General features: G+C 36.4%; 1 protein-coding gene across 8 annotated transcripts in view; it reads right to left on the bottom strand.

Annotated features, from left to right (window-relative positions):
- Window positions 1–4,208: 4,208 nt before the first annotated feature.
- atp11a (ATPase phospholipid transporting 11A) overlaps window positions 4,209–21,045 on the bottom strand; it is a 99,229-nt gene continuing 82,392 nt past the window's right edge. For 3 of the 8 annotated variants that reach the window (XM_026932031.3, XM_053229791.1, XM_026932030.3), the window contains 4 exons: window positions 19,642–19,707; window positions 19,449–19,552; window positions 18,731–18,896; window positions 4,209–11,036 (listed from right to left, as the gene is read on the bottom strand). In XM_026932031.3, coding sequence (XP_026787832.1) covers window positions 10,764–11,036; window positions 18,731–18,896; window positions 19,449–19,552; window positions 19,642–19,707 — 609 coding nt within the window. In that variant the 3' untranslated portion in view covers window positions 4,209–10,763. Of the gene's footprint in view, window positions 11,037–14,689; window positions 14,781–15,772; window positions 15,863–18,730; window positions 18,897–19,448; window positions 19,553–19,641; window positions 19,708–21,045 lie in introns of those variants that run through there. The other 5 variants (XM_053229794.1, XM_053229796.1, XM_053229792.1 and 2 more) reach the window with 4 other exon arrangements.

Genomic DNA, 21,045 nt, shown 5'->3' with positions numbered 1-21,045 from the left:
CCACCGTCAATACCATTACACTCATCATCTAGTAACTAACTAATTACTAGTCGAACCGAGTCTTTGTCATATCTGCACTGCATGCTGGAACTTTCAGTCAAACCTCTGCACCAACAACTCCACTGCTTCTGTGTTGGATTTATCATTAATGTGACTTTGAATGTCTTCAGAAATTGGTAATTGAGAAACAAAGTTCTTGATCTTTTGTTTTGTTTTTTGGAGCTAACAGTGAAACCTGAATGTTGTTCCTTATGCTTGAGATTGTTGATTTTTTTCTGCTAGTAAACACCATTGTAAATGTGCGAGCTATAACAATGTCCTCCTGTGATGTCAGCGAAGCACACAACTGCTAACATCTCACAGGAATAATGAAAAGACAACACCACTCCACCCAACAAATTAGCACCAGAATCGCCAAACATATCACAAATAATCCATATAAACATATTTAATGTGTTTAGGGATGGAGCTTTCATTTAAGGACCTTTAAAGACAGGGTTAGTGCTGATACCTTTTACAACTTTATTCAAGCAAAATTGAACAAAATCCACTCCATGTTAATTGAAATTCAGATGAATTTTTCAGGAATTTTTCTGATTCCACAAAGAGAACAGGGATGCTAAACAAATCTGGCCAATAGTTACAGCTTTCTTTTATTACTCAGTCATTTGTAAATAAATTTTACTGATTCTCATTAGCAAGGCTCAGTAGCTGTTTTAGAGCACAGGTCTGACTTATACAATGCCCAAGCCTGGAATAAGACCTATACTTTAAAGCAAAATATTTTTGATTGATGGAAACTGGGCCTGAATCTCCAGTTGTACCCTTGAGATGGCGAGGCTGGAAACTCAGCTGGCCCCCAGAACCACAGTTGGACATTACTGGTTTTGAGCGCACCCACAGAAATGTGCACAATGTTTCATATGTCCAGGCTAGTCTGTCCATGTGAGCACCAAAATCCCCTCGTATCACTATCTTTCAATCACTGTCAGATCCAGCCCCATTCAGTAAGACCTTAGAGCAACATATTGGATGTTCAACGCCAATCAGACGGCAAATTCAGTGTTTTCATGAACCATTAAGAATCATTTTAAGTCGTTAATAAAAGGGGCCGTCCAGCAGACAAAGAGAGAATAAAAGCCAAATGACTCATAAATAATCTCAGCAAATAACTGCAATTTCAGCCCTCATGGAGATTTCACAGCTGAGTGAACGCATGCACACACACACACACACACACACACACACACACACACACACACACACACACACACGCTCCATTACCCATTTTCAATGGTAGCCTTGCTTAAATTTTATGGAGCTCTCAACGTGGAGTTTCTAGAAGTTGTGTGCTTTTGTGCCCGTTTTTAATTAGCACCCTTAATCAGTCCCAAACTTAATTAATCTTAATTTAGAAAAAATGGTTAATTATAACCTTCACACCACAAACAGCCCCAAGGAGCATGTTTAACAACAGAAGGATATGACTATATTAATATCAACACATTAATCAGGAGGTTAATTTATCAGCACATTTGTTATTTTTCTTAGTATCTGTTCATTTTGCTTCACTGTTTGCATACTTGCCAAGTACGAAGATACAAAGCTTTACCTTCCTTTAGGTTTAGAGCGATATTCTTCACAATAGTTCCACGGCCTGTTGAATATTTTAAATTTTTTTAGTAAAACAAAAGTGTTAAACTTAACCCTTGGTGGTAAAGCTTGTACCTTTAGTCAGAGGATCTAGAGGATTTGGTGTACATGTGAAACTCATTTTAAGTAAGAAATAACACACTATAGGGCATGCTGTTATAGGAAAATTATCAACAACAGGATGGTGTGATGCTGCTGGACGCAAAGCAGAGTTCCTCTTATCATGTCGTATCACATATTTTTCTATAACAGCACACAGTGAAGTGTTTTATTTCTCTTATACCACAGCCATAAATCATAAGTTTCCAGCTTTATCTTTGACTGTACAACGCTCTGACACTGGAGACTCCTTCCCAAAATGCTAAATAAATATCTTCTCCTAAATAAACACACACATTTTTAAATCCGTTCACGTAGCACTTCCACTATTTAAGTGTATACAGTAACGTAATAGAAGTAGTGCATGAATATAAACCTTGCAGCCTGCACTACTGTCCGAGACGCTGTTAAAGAAAATAAATCAACACCTTCTGACATCTCAGAACCGAGCGTTCAGTAGTGCTGTGGAAAAAGGTATACAATTCAGATTCTAACTCAAAACATCACCTGCATTATTTCTAGTTTGATTGGTTGCTTTATGATTAGTGTTTGTTACATTATTAACACTTATTTCACACCTTCTAATTAATAATGTCTTTTTGTGTGTCTCTCTGTGTGAGTGTGTGTGTGTTTACATGGGGTTCTCCTGTGTCTTCTCACAGTTGCCTTGCACTTGTTTCTGGTCAACTTGTGCAAACATCTGTATCATTCCTGCAACAGCTTTATGCTTTGCCTGAATTCTGTGAAGAAATGTAATGTAAATGTAACACACACTGGAAGCATTTCCTTACAGATAACACACACACACACACACACAAAAAAAAAAAGGCAGTGAGCTACATTAATTAGAAGTCTTATACTATACTGCCCTCATCTGGTTATTACATTATTATTACAGTCTGTTTACTTCATTTTTCAATTTAAACTCTTATGATTTTGATTTTTAATGTTTTGTATTATGAAAAAGACAATAAAGTTCCTAAAGCAAAACTGAACATCGCATTAGAATGAGCTATTCTTTCTTTTCATTCTTTCTTTTCGTTCAATTCTTTCTTTTTAAATGGTTTGTCCCAACAATATGCAAGGTGGACCTGAGTAGAGACAAATATGATCTGAAATTTTTCTGTCATGTCTATAGTACTGGAATAAAAGTGAATGACTTTATGAAATAATCAATTAAGCTGTGGGCATTCTTTAAATACAAACAGCTGAGTTTCAGGGAAAATTCAGCAACTCTGCTGCCACCATGTGTTCGTTATGTGTTATTACAATTCATTGTGATCAATGTGGTTTGTTATAATAATAATAATAATAATAATAATAATAATAATAATACATCATCTGGCAATTACTAAGACAACTTCATAAAAAGATATGCTTTTTTCATGTAACCAGGACCAGGCCTTTAGTGTACTACTATTAAAACATCAGGGTCAAGACATGTTTGGAGAACATAAAGCACAAAAAATAATTTTAGTCTGTATCCCTCAAAGCTCTTTTCCTGAACGAAAGCATTCCTGAAAACTACTTTTTAAAGATTGATAACTGTGTTCTGTATATGTTTCTGGAAACCTTGTGTACTCACTGCACCACATATGAATACAAACATTATGATGATGGTATGACAGAATATAATTTCGGAAGAATTGAAATTACACTGAGGCCCTAGTTTACTAATAGTAATCACGTGTAAAAGTGTAAATGTACCTTTATTTTTTAAATTCAGCTATGAAAAAATATGATTCCATAATGTTCAGTTCCATAAAAGTGAAATGTGTGTATCCTGCAACAAATGTACAAACCAAAACTTATGGCAAAATCAGCAGAATATTCTGTAAAGATCTGAAGATGTTTTGCATTGATCCTCTCTCCTGACTTGATTTGAGGATGTCAGTGTGTGACAACTGGCCAAATTATAGAGATGTCAGTAAGGAAATGGGCCAGAATATTACAGAAGAAAAAAAAGAAATCTGAGGCATTTATAAAGTCAAAGCTTGGGCAAGTCAGTAAAGAATGTTTATATCATATAATTAAAGGAGAGTAATTTTTTTTTTTTTTTTTTAACTATATTCATTTTCTTCACTATGTCTTAAGCGTATATAACCTTTGCACTGGACTGCATGTGTGTGTGTGTGTGTGTGTATATATATATATATATATAACAAATTATATATATATATGCACACACACACACACACACACACACATATCATGTCATGTTACAGAAAAATCAGAAAGTCGTGAAGATTTCCCTGTGACTGTTATAACCACTGACACTGGAGACTCCTTCCATAAAATGAATTAATAAATAAAGAAACATTTCCTCACAGAATACATCACCATATCAACCATTACATGTTTTTAATCTGTATTTGTCCCAGTGAATGAGCTGCACTATAGAAACGTAATAATACACTATAGAAGCGTAATAATGTAAATAAATTATTACACAGATAAAGAATTTTCTTCGTTTATTTATTACAAGCAATTTTACAGCTTTTTTGCTGTTAATAACTACAGAAAAGCTGGCAAAAATCCACATATATCTACAGATACCAATCTGTTAAAAACTGTATACAAAAAGACCCCCAAACTGTACAGTGATTCATATGACTACATATATACTGTACAGTGTACAGTAGTATACATACATTTTAAATATACACTATAGACTTAGTTAAGAGCAACATCACACTTTGTGCTGACGAATTGAGGGAAAAAAAAGAAATAATAAAAAAAAAAAAGCAAATAGACATTCGGTTAATGTGAATAGGCTGGCGTTGGTTTAGCCCCACTAGAGTCAGTAAAGCCTTTACAACAGTATAGACATCTAGAATAGTATTTGGTCACACTTTCTGAACAGCAGCGAATGGACATCAAAGTGTCTTCTAGTTTCAGTGTGATGCGTCCTCAAACAGTGCACGTCGACATGACTACTGCAAACTCAAAATCGTAAAGTGAGATCGTAGAAAGAGCAGAAGATTAAAGCTGTTTCACAGCCTCTTCTGTTCACTGGTTTGATGTTGCCGTTGTCTGCCGTATCTCCAATTTTGGTTGGTATAAAACAAACTAATACCGTAAATACCGAGTGGTATTTTCTAAACCTCTGAATACAAAAAATAGCAAAAAGACTTTTTTTTTTTCATAAGATATACAAAATATTTATACATCTGTCAGTTCTATAGGATAAGAGCCAGTGTTTTAACAGAGACCAGTGTCCAGCGATCACCTGATTCCTGGCGTAGAAATAATTCCTACACAATACAGTGGCTTGTCGGACTCGGAAAAGAAAAAAAATCTCAAAAGAGCAACACAAGTGTCTTCCCCCTGATATAACGCATCTGTGAAGGATTCATTCCTGCACTGCCTTCCTGAAGCAATGTTCACAGAAATGTGCACAGTTCACATCATTAGTGTAATTGTTCGCAACTATGACTTACACAAAAGAAGTGATTAACTACTGGTGGATGATATAAATTACATATTAGCCAAATGAAACAACGCTGACTGGTGGATGTTTCTTTCACTCCTCGTCAGCAACGTTTGCACTTTTTTGACCAGACTTCTCCTTGAATACATTCAGAATCTTAGACATTTCTCAGAATAAAAACAAACAGTGTTAAAATGAATAAAAGTTTACATTTCCAGTGGATTTAGTTTCGTTATATTAATGTATGACAGTGGTTGTAAAAACAGACCCGTATATAGTTGTAGTAACTAAAAAAGGGACAAAATGACAACATTCAGAATGCAATTGGTTTGGTTTCAGGATTTACAACTGCTCTTGCAACTGATCATTTTTGAATTCAGGAATGACAAATCAAAGCTGAGGAAAATGCATTACAATATATAAGTTCAGTGGTTACAGTTCAGGTGTAAGTTCTGCCACAGAGTCACTGAGCAAAAGCCTATTAACCCCGAACCTGTAAGATATATGCTAATATATAAATTAGCAGAAATATAAAAAGACGCATGATTAAGCTTAGCAGCTACCGTTAACATGCAAACATCCAGACTCTGATTAACTGATGATGTGTTTGAGTTTGAGTAATTAACTAATGAAGTGTTCGAGTAATTAACTGATGATGTGTTGGAGTTTGAGTAATTAACTGATGATGTGTTGGAGTTTGAATAATAAATGACGATTACATTCAGACACATTGAGCAATGCAGCTTTGGACCAGAAGCGAAGTCATCCATTCAAGTTAGATTGTTCATTAGTTCATTCATTCATTCCTAAATTCATTCTATAACTGTAAACCTCATCACAGACACACGTTAATATATAGCATTTCTATTTTGATTGTGGCATGACATACATTTAAACTCTCACAAGTAAAAAAAAAAAAAAACTGACATCTTTCCAAAGTAACACCTGGCAACTCTTGCAAATCTCTAAAATAATGTCACATGACACCAATAAATAAAGTATTGACCTTGGCCTTTCTCGCATAATGTTGAGGGTTTGGAGAAAAAAAAAAGTATTGAAGCATCCTGGACTTATTTTAGCTTCCTAACTCAATGGATGTGCATCAACCACAAGGCACCTACTCACAAGCAGCTAAAATGTTAAACAAAGAAAGAGAGAATAGCCAAAGCAAAAAAAAAAAATAAATAAATAAAAAAAAATACAACACTATCTTAACATTGGTCTTCTTAGCAATTAGAATATACTCTCTCAATATATATCTCTCTGTCTCTGTCTCTAACTGTGCCATGGAGAGTGGTTAAAAGCTCAGAGATCGATGAACAGCCATGAGATTTTTGGAAACAAACACAGTAAAAGTACGTATGAAAGTAGATGAGAGGATCTGATCCGAAACGTCTGAGGATGCAAGCAAAGACAAAGACAAAAAAGAGGACAAAAAAGGAATGTAAAAGGAAAGGAGACAATGCAGACTGTCGAGATGTGAGACATAACACCTAGAATTATCTTCAAGCATTGCACTATAAGAATGATGTAACATGTATATAGATAGATTAGATTAGATTAGATTAGGCATACTTGTCCAATGTTAAGACAGTGTTCCTTGAGCTACGTGACAGCTACTGTACATAAACCCTTCATGACAACTGACATAAATCTATATAATCTATTACTATTCCACCAGCTGGCAGAGATTGCCTTCATCGATTTTTGAAGTAAAGCTGATATCAGAGCTAAATTAAGTGACTGCTGTTTATACTGTTGACATATTTTTGTGTTATAACTTCTTGTTATAACGTCATGACAGCTGACTTTGTAGCTCAGTGTACTGCAGTAATGTCAGACTTACATAACAGTGTTGCATAATGAATGTTATTACATAATACTGACCTGCCAATCCTGACGAGGAATAAGGCGGGGTTTGTTTCTGTAGTGTGCATATATACAGGGGACAAATCTCCCAAGTGTCTGTTTCAGTTAAAAAATACACAGTAGGAAAGTTTCCACGCTTTAAAGCATAAAAGCTTACAATAGAAACGTTTACATTCTTTCCTCCTATTCTAGGAAAGAGATTCTACACACAGCGATGTAAACTTTTCTAGTGTCTAGATTTAAAAAAAATAAAAACAGACGCGCAGCAGCTTCCCTACCCACACCACCCAACCCCGAGCACCTGGCGGTTACTGTAGAACTCGGCATATTTAATCACTTTTTACGTATCAATAACATATATAATATATGTATAATAATAATATAATTATAATAATTTTATTATTATTAATAATAATATAATAATAATAATAAAATGTACTTATCCATTGTGGTGTGTATTACATTGTCCCCGCCCTTTTTTTCCCCTTTTTTCTTACTTTCTTTTTTTTTTAATTAAATTAAATTAAATTTATTTACTTTTGTTTGTACTGGAAAACCAATACAAACTTAGATTAAAAAAAAAAAGATGTGTAAAGGGTTATTTTTGACAAGACCAAGTTCTTTTATTTTTCTCCTTTTTTTGGAATGGGATGGGAAGGAGGACAGGGCTTCCAGGGATGTATATTAATATTAGAGATATTGGCTCATATGTTGATTAGCTCGTCTGCGGTTATTACTGTTGAGAAAACGGAAAGAAAAAAGGGAAGGGGAGAAAGTTTTTTTTATTTTTGTGAAATTGAGTGATAACTCGTCGCAGCGTACTCTGATGTTAAAATGAGGGGTTCCTATGCAAAATGCATAAAGGTTGTTTGCAGGTCCTCATTATACCACTCATTCTGACCCCTAAGTGAATTTCTAACTAATGCTTATAACATTTATATGTTACCTTCATTACATTGCCATGACAAAAGCTTTATGTAATTTTTTCCTCAAGCTTTTAGAGTTTTGATGTTTAATAAAAGGAGGCTGAGCTACAAAGTAATTTGTTATGACTTTTAAATGCAGGTAAGCAGAGACTATGTCAGAACACAAACTCATGTCCACCAAATGTCACTTAATTCAGGTGTTATGTCAACTCGACATCAGAACTGATGAAAGCAGAGTTTATGAGCGCAGACAGCTGACAGTTGGAATTAGCCTTTGTAACTGTATACGTCAATTGTCATGAATGCCTTATGTATGTGTCATGAAGCCTTAACGTAAAGTTTTACCAAGACAACAGAACTGTAATACAAATCTTTGTGACCCAATTCAAATTGTCCCACTGAAGCATTGACCTATAATCATCTATTGTACTAATATTAAAATACTCGCTCTATTTTATGAGTCAGTATGCTTAATATGCTTAATATGCTTAATAGATGCTTGGAAATCCAAAATGGCTTCTCTTCACTATGAAGTAAATGAATTAAAGGGAAATGCTACATAGTGAACAGGAGCCATCTGAGGTGTAGCCAGTGAACCGGCTGATTAAGAGACACATTGATAAAAGTGCACTGGACAAACAGATAAGGACTGAATTACAATGACAGTATGAAGCTAGCTTAGCGACACAAGGCTCCAAGCTGAGGCTCAACACAGAAATAAAACCATGTCAATACAAATGTTAAGTACTAGCCAAATAAATATAGCAAAGCTTGCTGCCATTGGGAGTGAAAATAATGCAACGAAAATCTTTCAGGAGTCTTGCGTGGCTTAGCTGGCTGTAGCAGATGTTATGAGAACCACATTACTGCTATCCATCTCTCCAAAAATGAGTCCCTGTTTTTACACTGATCTTCAACCAGCTTTTCCATTCATCAATCCAAAGCGAAATATTTATACTCTACCAAAAATATAGTGATATCTATATATATGACATATGGTAATAGAGGAAAAACTGATCTGCAATCAGCCTAAAAGGGAACTGTCTACCATCCAGCCGTCTGCTGGTGCAGCGTGTGAACTTAAGGCAGTGCGGTGGGATTCGTCTAATGCCGTCATGCGCCCGTTCCCCGCTCCCTCAAATCAGTGTAAGGCAAGAAGAACACTAGTTTACTCCGTTTATCTCATATTTTACAACCTTTGGTGTCCAGACCACAGTACGAAGCATGGGAAATGTTATGGCGTTAAGGCAGAAGAACATGGATGCTAAGGTAGATAGTCAGGTTTGTCAGAGAAGCGTTACAAAAAAAAGCTAATGAAAGGCATTTTAATGGGTTGGGAGAGGGGAAGGGTTGACATAAATAGCTATAGCACATCTCTAAGCACCTACACCAGACTAACAAGCTGCCATGACAACTCAGGTTTAGACTTTTTCTAGCGATAGAGTTAAAATGATAACTCATCATATCAGCTACTCTACTGGTGCAATTATATTACAAATGACAAAGCTGTGAAAGTCCAGTTCTAGCTTGTCTCATGTCTCACAAACACACACATACACACTCACACACACACACACATATACACACACACACCTATGGCATTCTTGACGAGCTCTAGCTAGTGGAGTAAAGATGCAACAATGGCCAAAGTTCAGCCACTTACAATTCAACATAACGGTGCCTTTACGGAGAGTTCCTCAAAAATAGACTTGCGCAAAGGCAACACCAGTTTGTTCTAAAAAAAATATGAAAGAAAGAAGAAAAAAAAACAAGAAGGGAAGGGAAGAAAATTCAAGAGAAAAGGAAGAAACAAGTGTGAGGATCTGTTTACAGATCACGCAACTCCATTTTAAATGTCATATACACTCACTGGATCTTTACACCTGCACATTCATGCAATAATTCAATCAGCCAATCATGCAGCAGCTCGATGCATAAAATCATGCAGATACAGGTCAAGAACCTCAGTTAATGGTCACATCAGACAACAGAAAAAATGGGAAAAAATGGGATCTCAGTGACTTTGATGCAACAGTCTCTAGAGATGATACAAAATGGTGCAAAAAACAAAAAATATCCAGAGAAGAACAGGCAGATTAGTTTGAGCTGACAGGAAGGTTATGCGAATCAAATAACCACTGTTTACTAACATGGTGAGCAGAAGAGCATCTCAGAACACACGACACGTCAAACCTTGAAGTGGATGGGCTACAACAGCTGAAGACCACATCAGGTCAGAAAGAAGAAGAACAGGAATCTGAGGCTAAAGTGGGTACAGACACACCAAAAGAAACATTGCCTGGTCTTTCCCCACGTGATTGGCTATGTGATTGGCTGACTGGCCAACTGTATGAATGAGCAGGTGTATAAGTGTCCCTAATAAATTAGTCAGTGAGTGTATATATCCACATTCAGATCATTTCCATCAAGAGGGAAAGCTGTATGCTGTATTATAGCTGCTCAGTGCCAGGATATTAGTTTCAAGTCATATTCACATGGGAGGTATGATTCAGGGTAACACACACAAACACAGACAAACACATACACAGGGGAATCACGGTAAAAAGGCCCCTTAACACAGCACTTTGAACACTCCTATGGACCCGCTGGCCCATTTAAGCCTGGCTCCAAACCACCAACCAACACCCAGCCTTGTTGCTGTGTGCTGCCTTGGCGAACAGAGTGTGTACTTCAAGTGAATACTTTAACAAGCCTTTAACAATTTCAATTTCAGGATCAGTCTGTGCTAATGTGTGCAAGTCTCAATGTTAGCTTAAACTTTCATTTCAGATGGAAGTTTCAGGCCCGGGTGCAGTGTAGGCGTACGCCATCCCGGACAGCCTGGGGTTTTCCCCAAATCGGAAGAAAGGGCGGAAAGTGCAGTAGTCGGGGCCACCCCCCCAGCGGGTGTACATCACTTTTTTACGAGGGGAAGAGTCAGACCTGCGATGGGCGTGGCTTTGATCCTCATCACCGCCCCGTTTGTGGACAGGTGGAGTGTGGACAGAGGACAGAGGGGTAAACTCCGACAGCTGACCCTTATACAGCTTGTCTGCATTCTGTAGAAAGCACAAAAACAAAGAGAAGGGAACAAGGGAGAAATGTAGAAGACAAAAAGAAAGATGTAAGAAAAGTGTAGCAGCAAGTGGTCACATATGAACGCAACATGCACAGGCACTGGACAAACACATGATAGTGTATAAAAGAGCAAATTAAACCATATCACCCACAAGCCCCAGACACAAATTCTGCAAATGTGATGGTGCAAAAAAGGCAAAATACACATCATGCACTTATGAAAATCAGTGACCGAGAGGTTCGAGTGTAAAGTCCTAGAAGGTACTGATACAGATATAAAAATCAATCAATTCTCAATTAATGCTTGTTCAACCATCAGAATTGATTATATGTAGCTATAAAGACATCAGGGGTTTCCCTTACTTTTCAGTAAAGTGTAAATAATAATTGATTTCAGATTCTCATCACTTTATCCCATCATTATTTAGGTTCCTTATTGCTTCCATATGTCTGTAACTCAACCTGTTCTCATTATATGGTGTATATAAACCCATTTCTGTTTGTCAATCCCTTAAACTATTACTGAAATTATTACCATATTCACTTTGTCCTAGAAATGGCAGAGTAAATTCAGGGTATTTTTTTTTTTGCCACTAGGGTTTGGAGATTTCATTAGTACACTGTTTCCATACGTGATGATAAAATAATAGTCACTTCAGCTCTGTAGTACAGTATAGCTTATATCAATATTCACAAACAAATAACAAGCAAAAATCTGGATTATAATAACTATCTTATTACAAACAATACATTTAACAGATACACTCACTTCTTTTGGCTCTGCAGTCTTCTGCATTTTTTTTTTTTAAAACCAACAGGTGCCAACAGGTGATAAGTTACAGCTCAGTGTTGGAATTGTCTGACTTACTGGCTGTTTTCCATCCAACTTTCATGACTAAGAAAATGTTTCAAATAAAATTAGTTAGTTTGTGTCTTGCTCTTCATTTCTAGTGCACTTTCTAATTGACAATAGACATGTTTTTTTCCCTATTGGCCTAGTTCCTGCCTTTTGACCTTTGTCAGTGAAGATGTTTCTTTTCTTTCCTTTTTTTTTTGCGTATTTTCTCCCCAATTTGGTCTTGCCAATTTTCACATCTCCCCTAGCACATGACAGCTACCAAGTGAGGAGTTTGAAGGCTAACACGTGCATCCTCAGAGAGACGTGAAACCAACATCTGCATTTTTTCAAACTGCTGCTCATGCTGCATCACAGGGCGGCGTAACACACTCCGAGGAAAGCACTATCCTCCCTCTTCCGCATACATGAGCTCACAGAGGCGAAAGAGAGAGAGAGAGAGAGAGAGAGAGCACACAGCCAGTTTTGCTACCTTGGCTCCTGGGCACGGATTGCTCTGGCAATTTTGGGATTCAAACTTGCGATCTCCTGATGATTAAACAAACTCTGTTCTGTTGCACCACTTGGAAGTGTCAGTGTGGATTTCCACGGTTAACACTGTCTCCTGACTCTGGCATTATGGGAAAATATGCCATATAACTACCCATTAGTTAAGAGGCCATTTTGGAAGACTCTGCAGTACCACATCTGGACACTAGAGTGTCTCAGAGAAGTTTAAACCAAGTGAAATCTAGATGTACTTCCAAACATCTCTTTCTGCACCCTATATATCCACAGCAGATATAGAATGTTTTTAATAATGGCTTGTGAGAATGCTTGTATTGAAGATCTGATCATCAGCACCCTCTAGGACTGCGCAGTCAGTGAACAGGACAGGCTTTTATTTATGCAACGGTTCATTAACTTGAACAGATACAGGAGAGATAAGATCAGTGTTAGGTCCTCACGGTGGAAACAGAAGAGAATGTGTTTGTGTGTACATGCGCAGCAATATCGGAGCAATTACGCTCTATAAGGTCTACATGCCAGTAAGTCTCCGTAACCACACCAGCCTGTCGGTTCTCACAGCAAAACTCACAGCACGCCGCCACACCAGGGGCTTTTCACTACCGTCACCATCAGACTCATCAAATCTATAATTAACAATGGCACTAAATGCTTATGTGGGCTTTCCTAGAGATGCTGAAGTAATGCTTTTGAAGACAATGGAAACATATGTACAGATCATTTATATTAATTTCATCACAACAAAAATTGTTTTCACTTCCTAGAATATTATAGAAGAATTTTATTTGACAGTGTGGTAAATGCCTAATATTTAATAAGTATGTTGTAATTACAGGTAAATTCTGGTACACACTTTGCATTTTAAAGTACACAGTAATTTGTTTGTTATTTACCCGGTTTGCTTAGCAGTATTAATGCCACAGTGCAATAAATAAATAAATAAATAAAACAGGTAATTTTTGACAATTGAATATGTAAGTATGAAATATAACACTTGAGGTTGTGCTGTTATTCTAAAATAATCAAAGCTGACGTGGTGTGATGTGGCCTAACATGAAGCAGAGTTACTGTTACCACCACAGGACGTATTTATTCCTCTTATGGCATAGCGATTTGCCAACAATTCTATTTTTTTAATTAATTAAAGAATGGCACGTCATGTTTGTATCCGTTTATAGTTCTATTTAATGTTGTGGAACATACGTGAAACGAGTTAATTCCTGTTATCACTTACATTATAGCAGCTCTAAACCTTCCTCAACAGTTAATAAGAACAAAAAAAAGAAAAGAAAAATGCTTGTCATGTTACCTAGAAGTTTTCTGTACTGAAGGCTATTCTGTGTTGGAAAAAAGTTGTAGCTTTTTTCTGAGCTAGTTGTAGCTTTACCTCTAACAGTAAAGACTCCTTCCAAAAATGCTTAATAAATGTCTCCTCACAGAACAAAACGTCCAAAAAATGCTCACACTTACACTTTCTCTCACAGAGAAACAGAGAAGAAAATAAAATAAATTTAATATTTATCACAATCATCAAGAGACCGACTAAAAAGTGCATGATTTCATTACTCCAAGGAAATGAATAAAAGAAAGCAAAACAGGTGATGAAATGGGAAATTTTCTTTACTATAAATTATTTACTAGGTTTACTATAAATTAGTTCTAGCCTTGTTTACGGCAAATGTGAGAGAAACGGATTAAGAAGGGTGTCCAGTTTGGTACGCTTTTTAGATGGCCCCTTAATACTTCACCTAATAAGCATTTCTAAATGATTACAGTGAAACATATTTTGATATAAAATATATTTTGAAATACACTTGGTGGGAGTTTGTTTTCTGTTTATGGGGTGAAATAAATTACATGTGGGCATTTTTAGGACATTTTATATATTGGAAATCAAAGACGGTTGTTAAAGGTTAATTATGTAAGTCAAGTACCAACTGTTTTGCCCATTTCTTAATGTTTTCCATAGTTATGTATATAGTATGGGTCCACTTTTCCATATCTGTTGAATGATTACTTCCCATCCTGGGTGTGACATCACAAGCCATATGGCTGACATGTCTGAGTAATGCTGCTACATAAACCCAGTACTTTCTACTCCAATCCTGCGCGGCATGTACCAGACGTTATTCCAGATCTATATATTAAATATTAAGTAAATACCTCGGTGTAAAAATAAAGTGTTCATGTTATGTTGGAACACAGATTTTAGATTTGATCAGTCTGATGGTGGACTGGATGTTACTACAAGCCCCTGTTTGTTCTCTTTACCATGCTGCTGTTAAGCCTCAGTGGTGGTCTGAACCCCATGTAACAGGGAGTCCTCACTGTGTGCTAGAAAGGTCCTATCAGCTTTCATCCTCTGTGGACAGCCACACACACACACACACACACACACACACACACACACACACACACACACACACACACACACACAAACAGACACAGACTCAGCCTAAAGGAAATGACTGTGTGCGGTGGAGACTTTTTCCTCACTGCTTGCTCAGTGTTTCTCCAATACACAAAAGTTCTGATCAACCTGTTCCTGTTCAGAAAGGCTAATCATTAAAAACAAACAAAAAAAAGGGAACATGTAAAACATTGCATGTAACCATGTAACCATGCAGCCCTGCGTTGCATGGAGCAATGGACATATTTCACATTTCATATTCATCCAACTCACAAACACAGATGTCCGCATTCATGCAGGTGAGCACACGTAGCAGTGCATGCAGTTAAAAAGCACGGGAGCAGAAATGGAACAAGCTTCACTCTGGGGTACCGGAGCTCTTCTTACAGTCATTACTGAGAGCTTAGCAGGCTTATGTCTTCAACTAATGCCTTTCCAATAAATCAGTAAGCCCTGTCTGTCATTTCCAGTGCAGAAGAACACGGCTATCAGATTGATGGAATTGCAATTAAATATGGATGTGTTTGTAGACCGCAAAAGATTTCCATAAAGCAGCTGAAATATTCATGTTGATAGAAAGACAATATGGTTTTTTCTTTCTTTCTTTTTTTTTTGCACAGAAAATTATTCATATGAATATATATATATATATATATATATATATATATATATATATATATATATATATATATATATATATATCTGTCTTTCAAATGAACGGTCCATATTACAGATGTAATTCAAATACATATTAATTCAAAAAAAAGGTTTCTCCACTGCTTTAACAATTTTTTCATCTTTGCCCAATATACTGTACATATATATAAAAATTACTGACTAGTAAGAAGTTCTTGGTACCTTTCACAAACTTGTTCCACACACTCACTCGCACACACACACCCCCACTCGCACACACACACATGCGAAGAGAGTGTAAGGATCACCTCCTGCCCAGTTCAGAAACTGATACTGCTGGAGGTCTGAGAGAGCATAAAGATGGTGGACTGCTCGGCGGTAAGGCACTGGCGCTTTGTCTGCCGTTACCACGGCCACGTGGGTTCAGAGGGCAAAGGTCAAGAATCAGGGGTTAAAGACACAGGGGGGAAAGGGCGAGTTCAGCGATGCAGTCATACGTCACAGGAGAAGAGGCAGACAAGGAGAGAAGAGAAAAGGAAAAGACAAAACGGGTTTAGAACAGTTAACATGGAGGGAGGGATTAGAGCTACAGTAAGAGACTATGCTAATAACATATTAACTAAGCTGTACAGCCTTATTGCTTATTACTACTTAATGTTAGGTAATTAAATGTTATGCATGGAAACTAGGCAACTAGTTTAGCCAGAAATATGTTTGCTTCCATAAGATATGCAAATATTTGAGATGAATTTATAGGTAATAGGGCTATTAGATTAGGTTTAAAAAGTAATCAATTTGATTAGGTTCGATTAGTTTAAAAAAAAAAACACAAAAAACAAAACAAACAACTTGTATTGGATTTGTTTAAGATTTCTTGTTCTCCGCTAATATACAAGTCTAATTAAACACACTTTTCCTTAACTTTTTGGCCCAATGTGCCTCAGCATTTGAAAAATGGCTATTATATTATTTACATATATTTTTTAAAAGATGCATTGACTCAAAATATAAAGGAACAATGTATGTGTCCTAAAAATGCAATTAATTTCCAAAAGACATTTTAGAGTCAACTCAGTCTTAAATGGTGTTCTGCTGAGCATCTAGTGCACTACATAGGGCATTGTAAACCGTATGTAGTGAGCATATACTGTATAGTGAATAAGAAGCTATTTAGGATTTAGCTTAACTGTGTCTGTTTCAGAGTCTTGAATAAAAAACTTTTTAAAACTGTAAACTCAAGCTAAACATAAGCAATAAGAAAACACTGACATAGGTTATCTGAAACACTGAACATGGACGTGTCTGAGTAATTAAATACGAGTGTAACTATTTATCAGCCCTAGTAGCTACAAACTTTTCAACTTTTTTGGGCCAGATCCTTCCTTATAGCATACAGATAGGTTTAATGCAAAGCTGCAAAGGTTTGAGTGAAAGGCAGGTTAATTAGAAAAGCACACACTGCTGCTGCACAGCTGCATACATTCTCTCCTGGTTGAAAACACACCAGCACACATCTTCAGTTTAGGAGCATTTCAGAGAAATGTAGGACATCCTCCAAAAAAAAAAACAAGCAGAAAAAACTTGCTTTTTCTTCAACAATCTGAATTTTTTAAAAAAGTTGAATCACTTTCAGCACTTATAAGAAGAGAGTGAAGCAGGAGAATTGTAACGTTGCAGCCGAGGACCTCCTGAGCTGCATACGCTTATACACTTACATCCAGCATTCTCGGGACTGATCCGTAGCAAACGTAAATCTAAGGACCATAAATGTGGTCAAAACAAAGTCATATCTACAACAATAGCATGTTCAGTGGCACAGTGTAGGCAAAATCAGGACATTAAAATATTCAGTAGGCTTTTAGGCCACTGTGATACAAGATAAACAATCCAGTGTTGTGGAAGAGATGATATGCATGCATTAATTACAGCGATATCCGTTTGTGTAATGACTGATATCACCCCCGCCCCAAACCAATGTGTAAATCTGTTTACAGCAGTTACCATAGTAACCTGCTTCTCTCTGATTAAGTTAAGACGATACAATACGGATATTGGGATAAATTATGCCACAATACGCTTTTCTAAGACAATGTCTTCTATCTCTATCTTCTGTATATTTTTTAAAATAATTTTTATTACAAAATGACTGGAAGCAGATGATTTAATATTGAGATTTGAATCTCTACGCATTTAATCTGGTTAAATGTTAAAGGATGTATAGAATACATTTTTTCTTCTTTTCAATGTTATTTTTATTATTCAGGTCATCTGCTGGTTGTTATTTGTATCCCGAGCCAATCACTAGACTCATAATCTATTCTAGTGATTCTCTTACTTGTAGGATAAGTAAATGTATGTAAAATGTAAATCTTTTGGGTCATATGAGCCTATTTCACAAGCTAATTTGAAATTACAACTCTAGTTGTCTACCTGACTTGAAAAAAAGAGTTTGACTTGTGTTTGTGGTACGTTACACACACTGTGTTCATTTTCTAGCTTTCAATTTGCTGGCATGGCATATAGTTAAACTCTGTCAATAATACGGCCTGATAAAAGCTCTAATCTGACTCTATCCTATTCTAAAATCGTCTTGTGGACTGTAATTGAATTGAATGATTCAGACAGGAAAAAAGCTACTCTGTGATTCCACTAGAAATAGAGCAATAAACCTAATTTCATTAGCAATCTGAAAATCTGATGCTGTAACAATGTCCCTTCCCAAAAGAACTAATTTAGGCATTTCATAGTAACAGGAGGTGAATACTTATGCAATTACAACTTTAAGGTTTTTTTAAATTTGTAAATAATTTTGCAAATTATATTGATTTTCCCCCCAATTCAACATTATAGACAATTTTGTGTAGATTCCCAACATATACAGTTTAATTCTACTTCAACTGATCGGGGGGTGAATACTTATGCAAGCAGTAAAACCATAAAATGTAGTAAAACCATAATGTTTTTCAAGAATCACTGATTCACTGTTTATCTGTTTTGTAGGTGATACATGTTTAATCTGTTTGTGCATTCAGAATGTACCTTTTCTGATAAAAGCAGATGAATGAACACATTGAAGACGAAGCTGTTGATGTCTTATTGCTTACTCAAGTTATTTTTTCAGTCCGGTCACTGGACTGAGTGTAATTTGGCTCGTTATGTAAAATGAGTTGGACACCCCATGTTCTCTGGCATTCCTTCATATCCGAGTAGGTTTGGAGAAAGTCTAAGTAACAGTAGAAGAACAGTAAATGCAGCAGTAAGCGTACCTGTATTTTCTCGGTGGTGGTGGGCCACAGCGCTCTCCACAGCACTTTCTTAAGCACATCAGGCAGCAGACTGACCATGATGAGCAGAATGATGCTGAGCCACGCGGGTCCACTGGCCAACATCTGCATGAAGACGTAGTACATCCTCTGATAGTTCAGGAACGGCCTTTTGCAGTGAGCAGACAGAGAAGAAACATATGATCTGATTTACTAAAGCCATTGGACATAGACAAGCTTCCAATTATTTTTAAAGAAATTTAATTTTTTGTCTGTTGACGCATGCTGGTTATAATAAACAAGATCAACAGAGTCAACTAAATATTGTTGCATATAGTAGATGGAATAAAAATGGAGCATAGCGCATGAAGTTTCCTCAGAAACAGGACAAAAGTCTTTCATCAGCTATGCATGAGCATAAGATTTTGTCTGAAAAATCCTGTTTCTATGAGTATTACTGCTATTGTTACTGAAGTACATTATTGTAGATGTAGTAAAAGTTAAGTGAAGTACACAAAGTTTCAAGAGAAACAGGATGTTTCAGATCTACGTCCTTCATCAGCAAAGTGCTTCTGAGGCGAAACCTTCACTCATACTCAGAAGTACTTTGTTTGTGCAACTGATGAAGGACTTTCATCTGAAACAGCATGTTTCTCAGAAAACCTTGTGTACTATGCTTCATTTTTACTCCACCTAAGATTATTAAGGATGTAAAATGTACCAAATGATGCCACCCCAGAGAAGTGAGAAGATCACATAGAACAGCAGAGATCCCCATATGACAAAATGGTTGATCCACGTCCAGTAGTGTGTGTCCAGAGCGAGCTACAGAGCATTAATACAAAGATAATGTTAACCATATGGGAAAAAAAGGTAGAATTATCACTTTCAATAGTGTGTGTATGTTGTTCTACCTTTAACGTGACTGTAAATACCAGCACTGTGAACACCAGAGTTCCGAACGTCCAGTTTCCAAACATCTGGATCAGAAACACAGTAATAACAGCAATAACACCAATTTAATAAAAACAACACTAATGTATAAAACTGAAGCTTGGGCTAAAGTATTAACCACTACACTTGCTATTTATTTCTCATTAACAAGCTCTTATATACTACAGTATGTTTATCATATTGATTAAAAGTATTGTCAGTTCCGTGAAATTCCTTGAACGAAAATAATTATTTTACTTCAAACTTTTTTTGAGCCTATATATATATATATATATATATATATATATATATATATATATATATATATATATATATATATATATACATACATACACACACACACACACACCCCTTGAGAAGATTATTACATACATCGCAACACAAGGTCATTTGGTCGCCATACTTTTTGTCCCTCGCTGCATCATCAAATGTCTGGTTGTCTACTGGCACAATGTAAACACATTTCCAAACAATTTAAGGTTTGCTGTATTTTACTCAATGTGTTGTGGCCATGCAAAGGTTTACCTCTACAATTTAAAAGCTACTAAAGTGACTGACATTAGCTTGCACTAGTATTGTCTAGGGTTACTCAAGGAACCATTATCTAAGTTAGCTAACCTATTTACCCATGTTATAGACGCACCCCCATTTCTACTGCTCCGAAGTGTAAACACAGAGGAAGCTAGTGCCGAAAAGCCAACGTGGCCAGACAAAACACAATCGGCTGCGAAAAAGCGTTACAGTGACAAATAAAAACAAAACCATCATGCTAATCATAAAAGGGATCACAAAAATTGGACCCCTGACATGCAAAATTTCTTCTGTAATGAATAATTACAGATTAATATGATTACAGATTAATATGATCATTAATGGTATAAACTGGTAAAACATGGAGCAACAAACCAGGAAGTAATATGCTGTGTCAGCAACTTTTTACACGTCTTTTACAATTATTACTTTTGACACTGTATGAGATGATCTCAATAAAATCTTGGCCGAATTCTGTAACAGACTGTGAGATAACGTGTTCTCCAATTCAGATTATAAGATGAAGATTCTCTAACGATAGATCTATGATTACAAAAAATGACTACTCTATGTTTACGTCATCAACCAGCGTGATTTGGGCTCGTGCAGAAAACGTTGCATAAACAAAAACATTCTTCAAAAGTGAGCTTGAGGTAATAAGGATATTTTTTCTGTCCATTAGCATGGTTTATTTATGTTTTTTCATTGCCTGTATCACTGTATTTGTAGCTGTTCTGTGAGGTTCGTGTAATCCTATGCCGTCTTCCTATTGGTGTCTTTTAGATGAGCATCGTAGGAGCGCTCGCACTCTCAGATTTTAATAAAAAATTCTG

The sequence above is a fragment of the Pangasianodon hypophthalmus genome, chromosome 26, assembly GCF_027358585.1.
Source record: "Pangasianodon hypophthalmus isolate fPanHyp1 chromosome 26, fPanHyp1.pri, whole genome shotgun sequence".
NCBI classification, from domain to species: domain Eukaryota; kingdom Metazoa; phylum Chordata; class Actinopteri; order Siluriformes; family Pangasiidae; genus Pangasianodon; species Pangasianodon hypophthalmus.
This window is presented reverse-complemented; position numbering and strand designations above follow the sequence as displayed.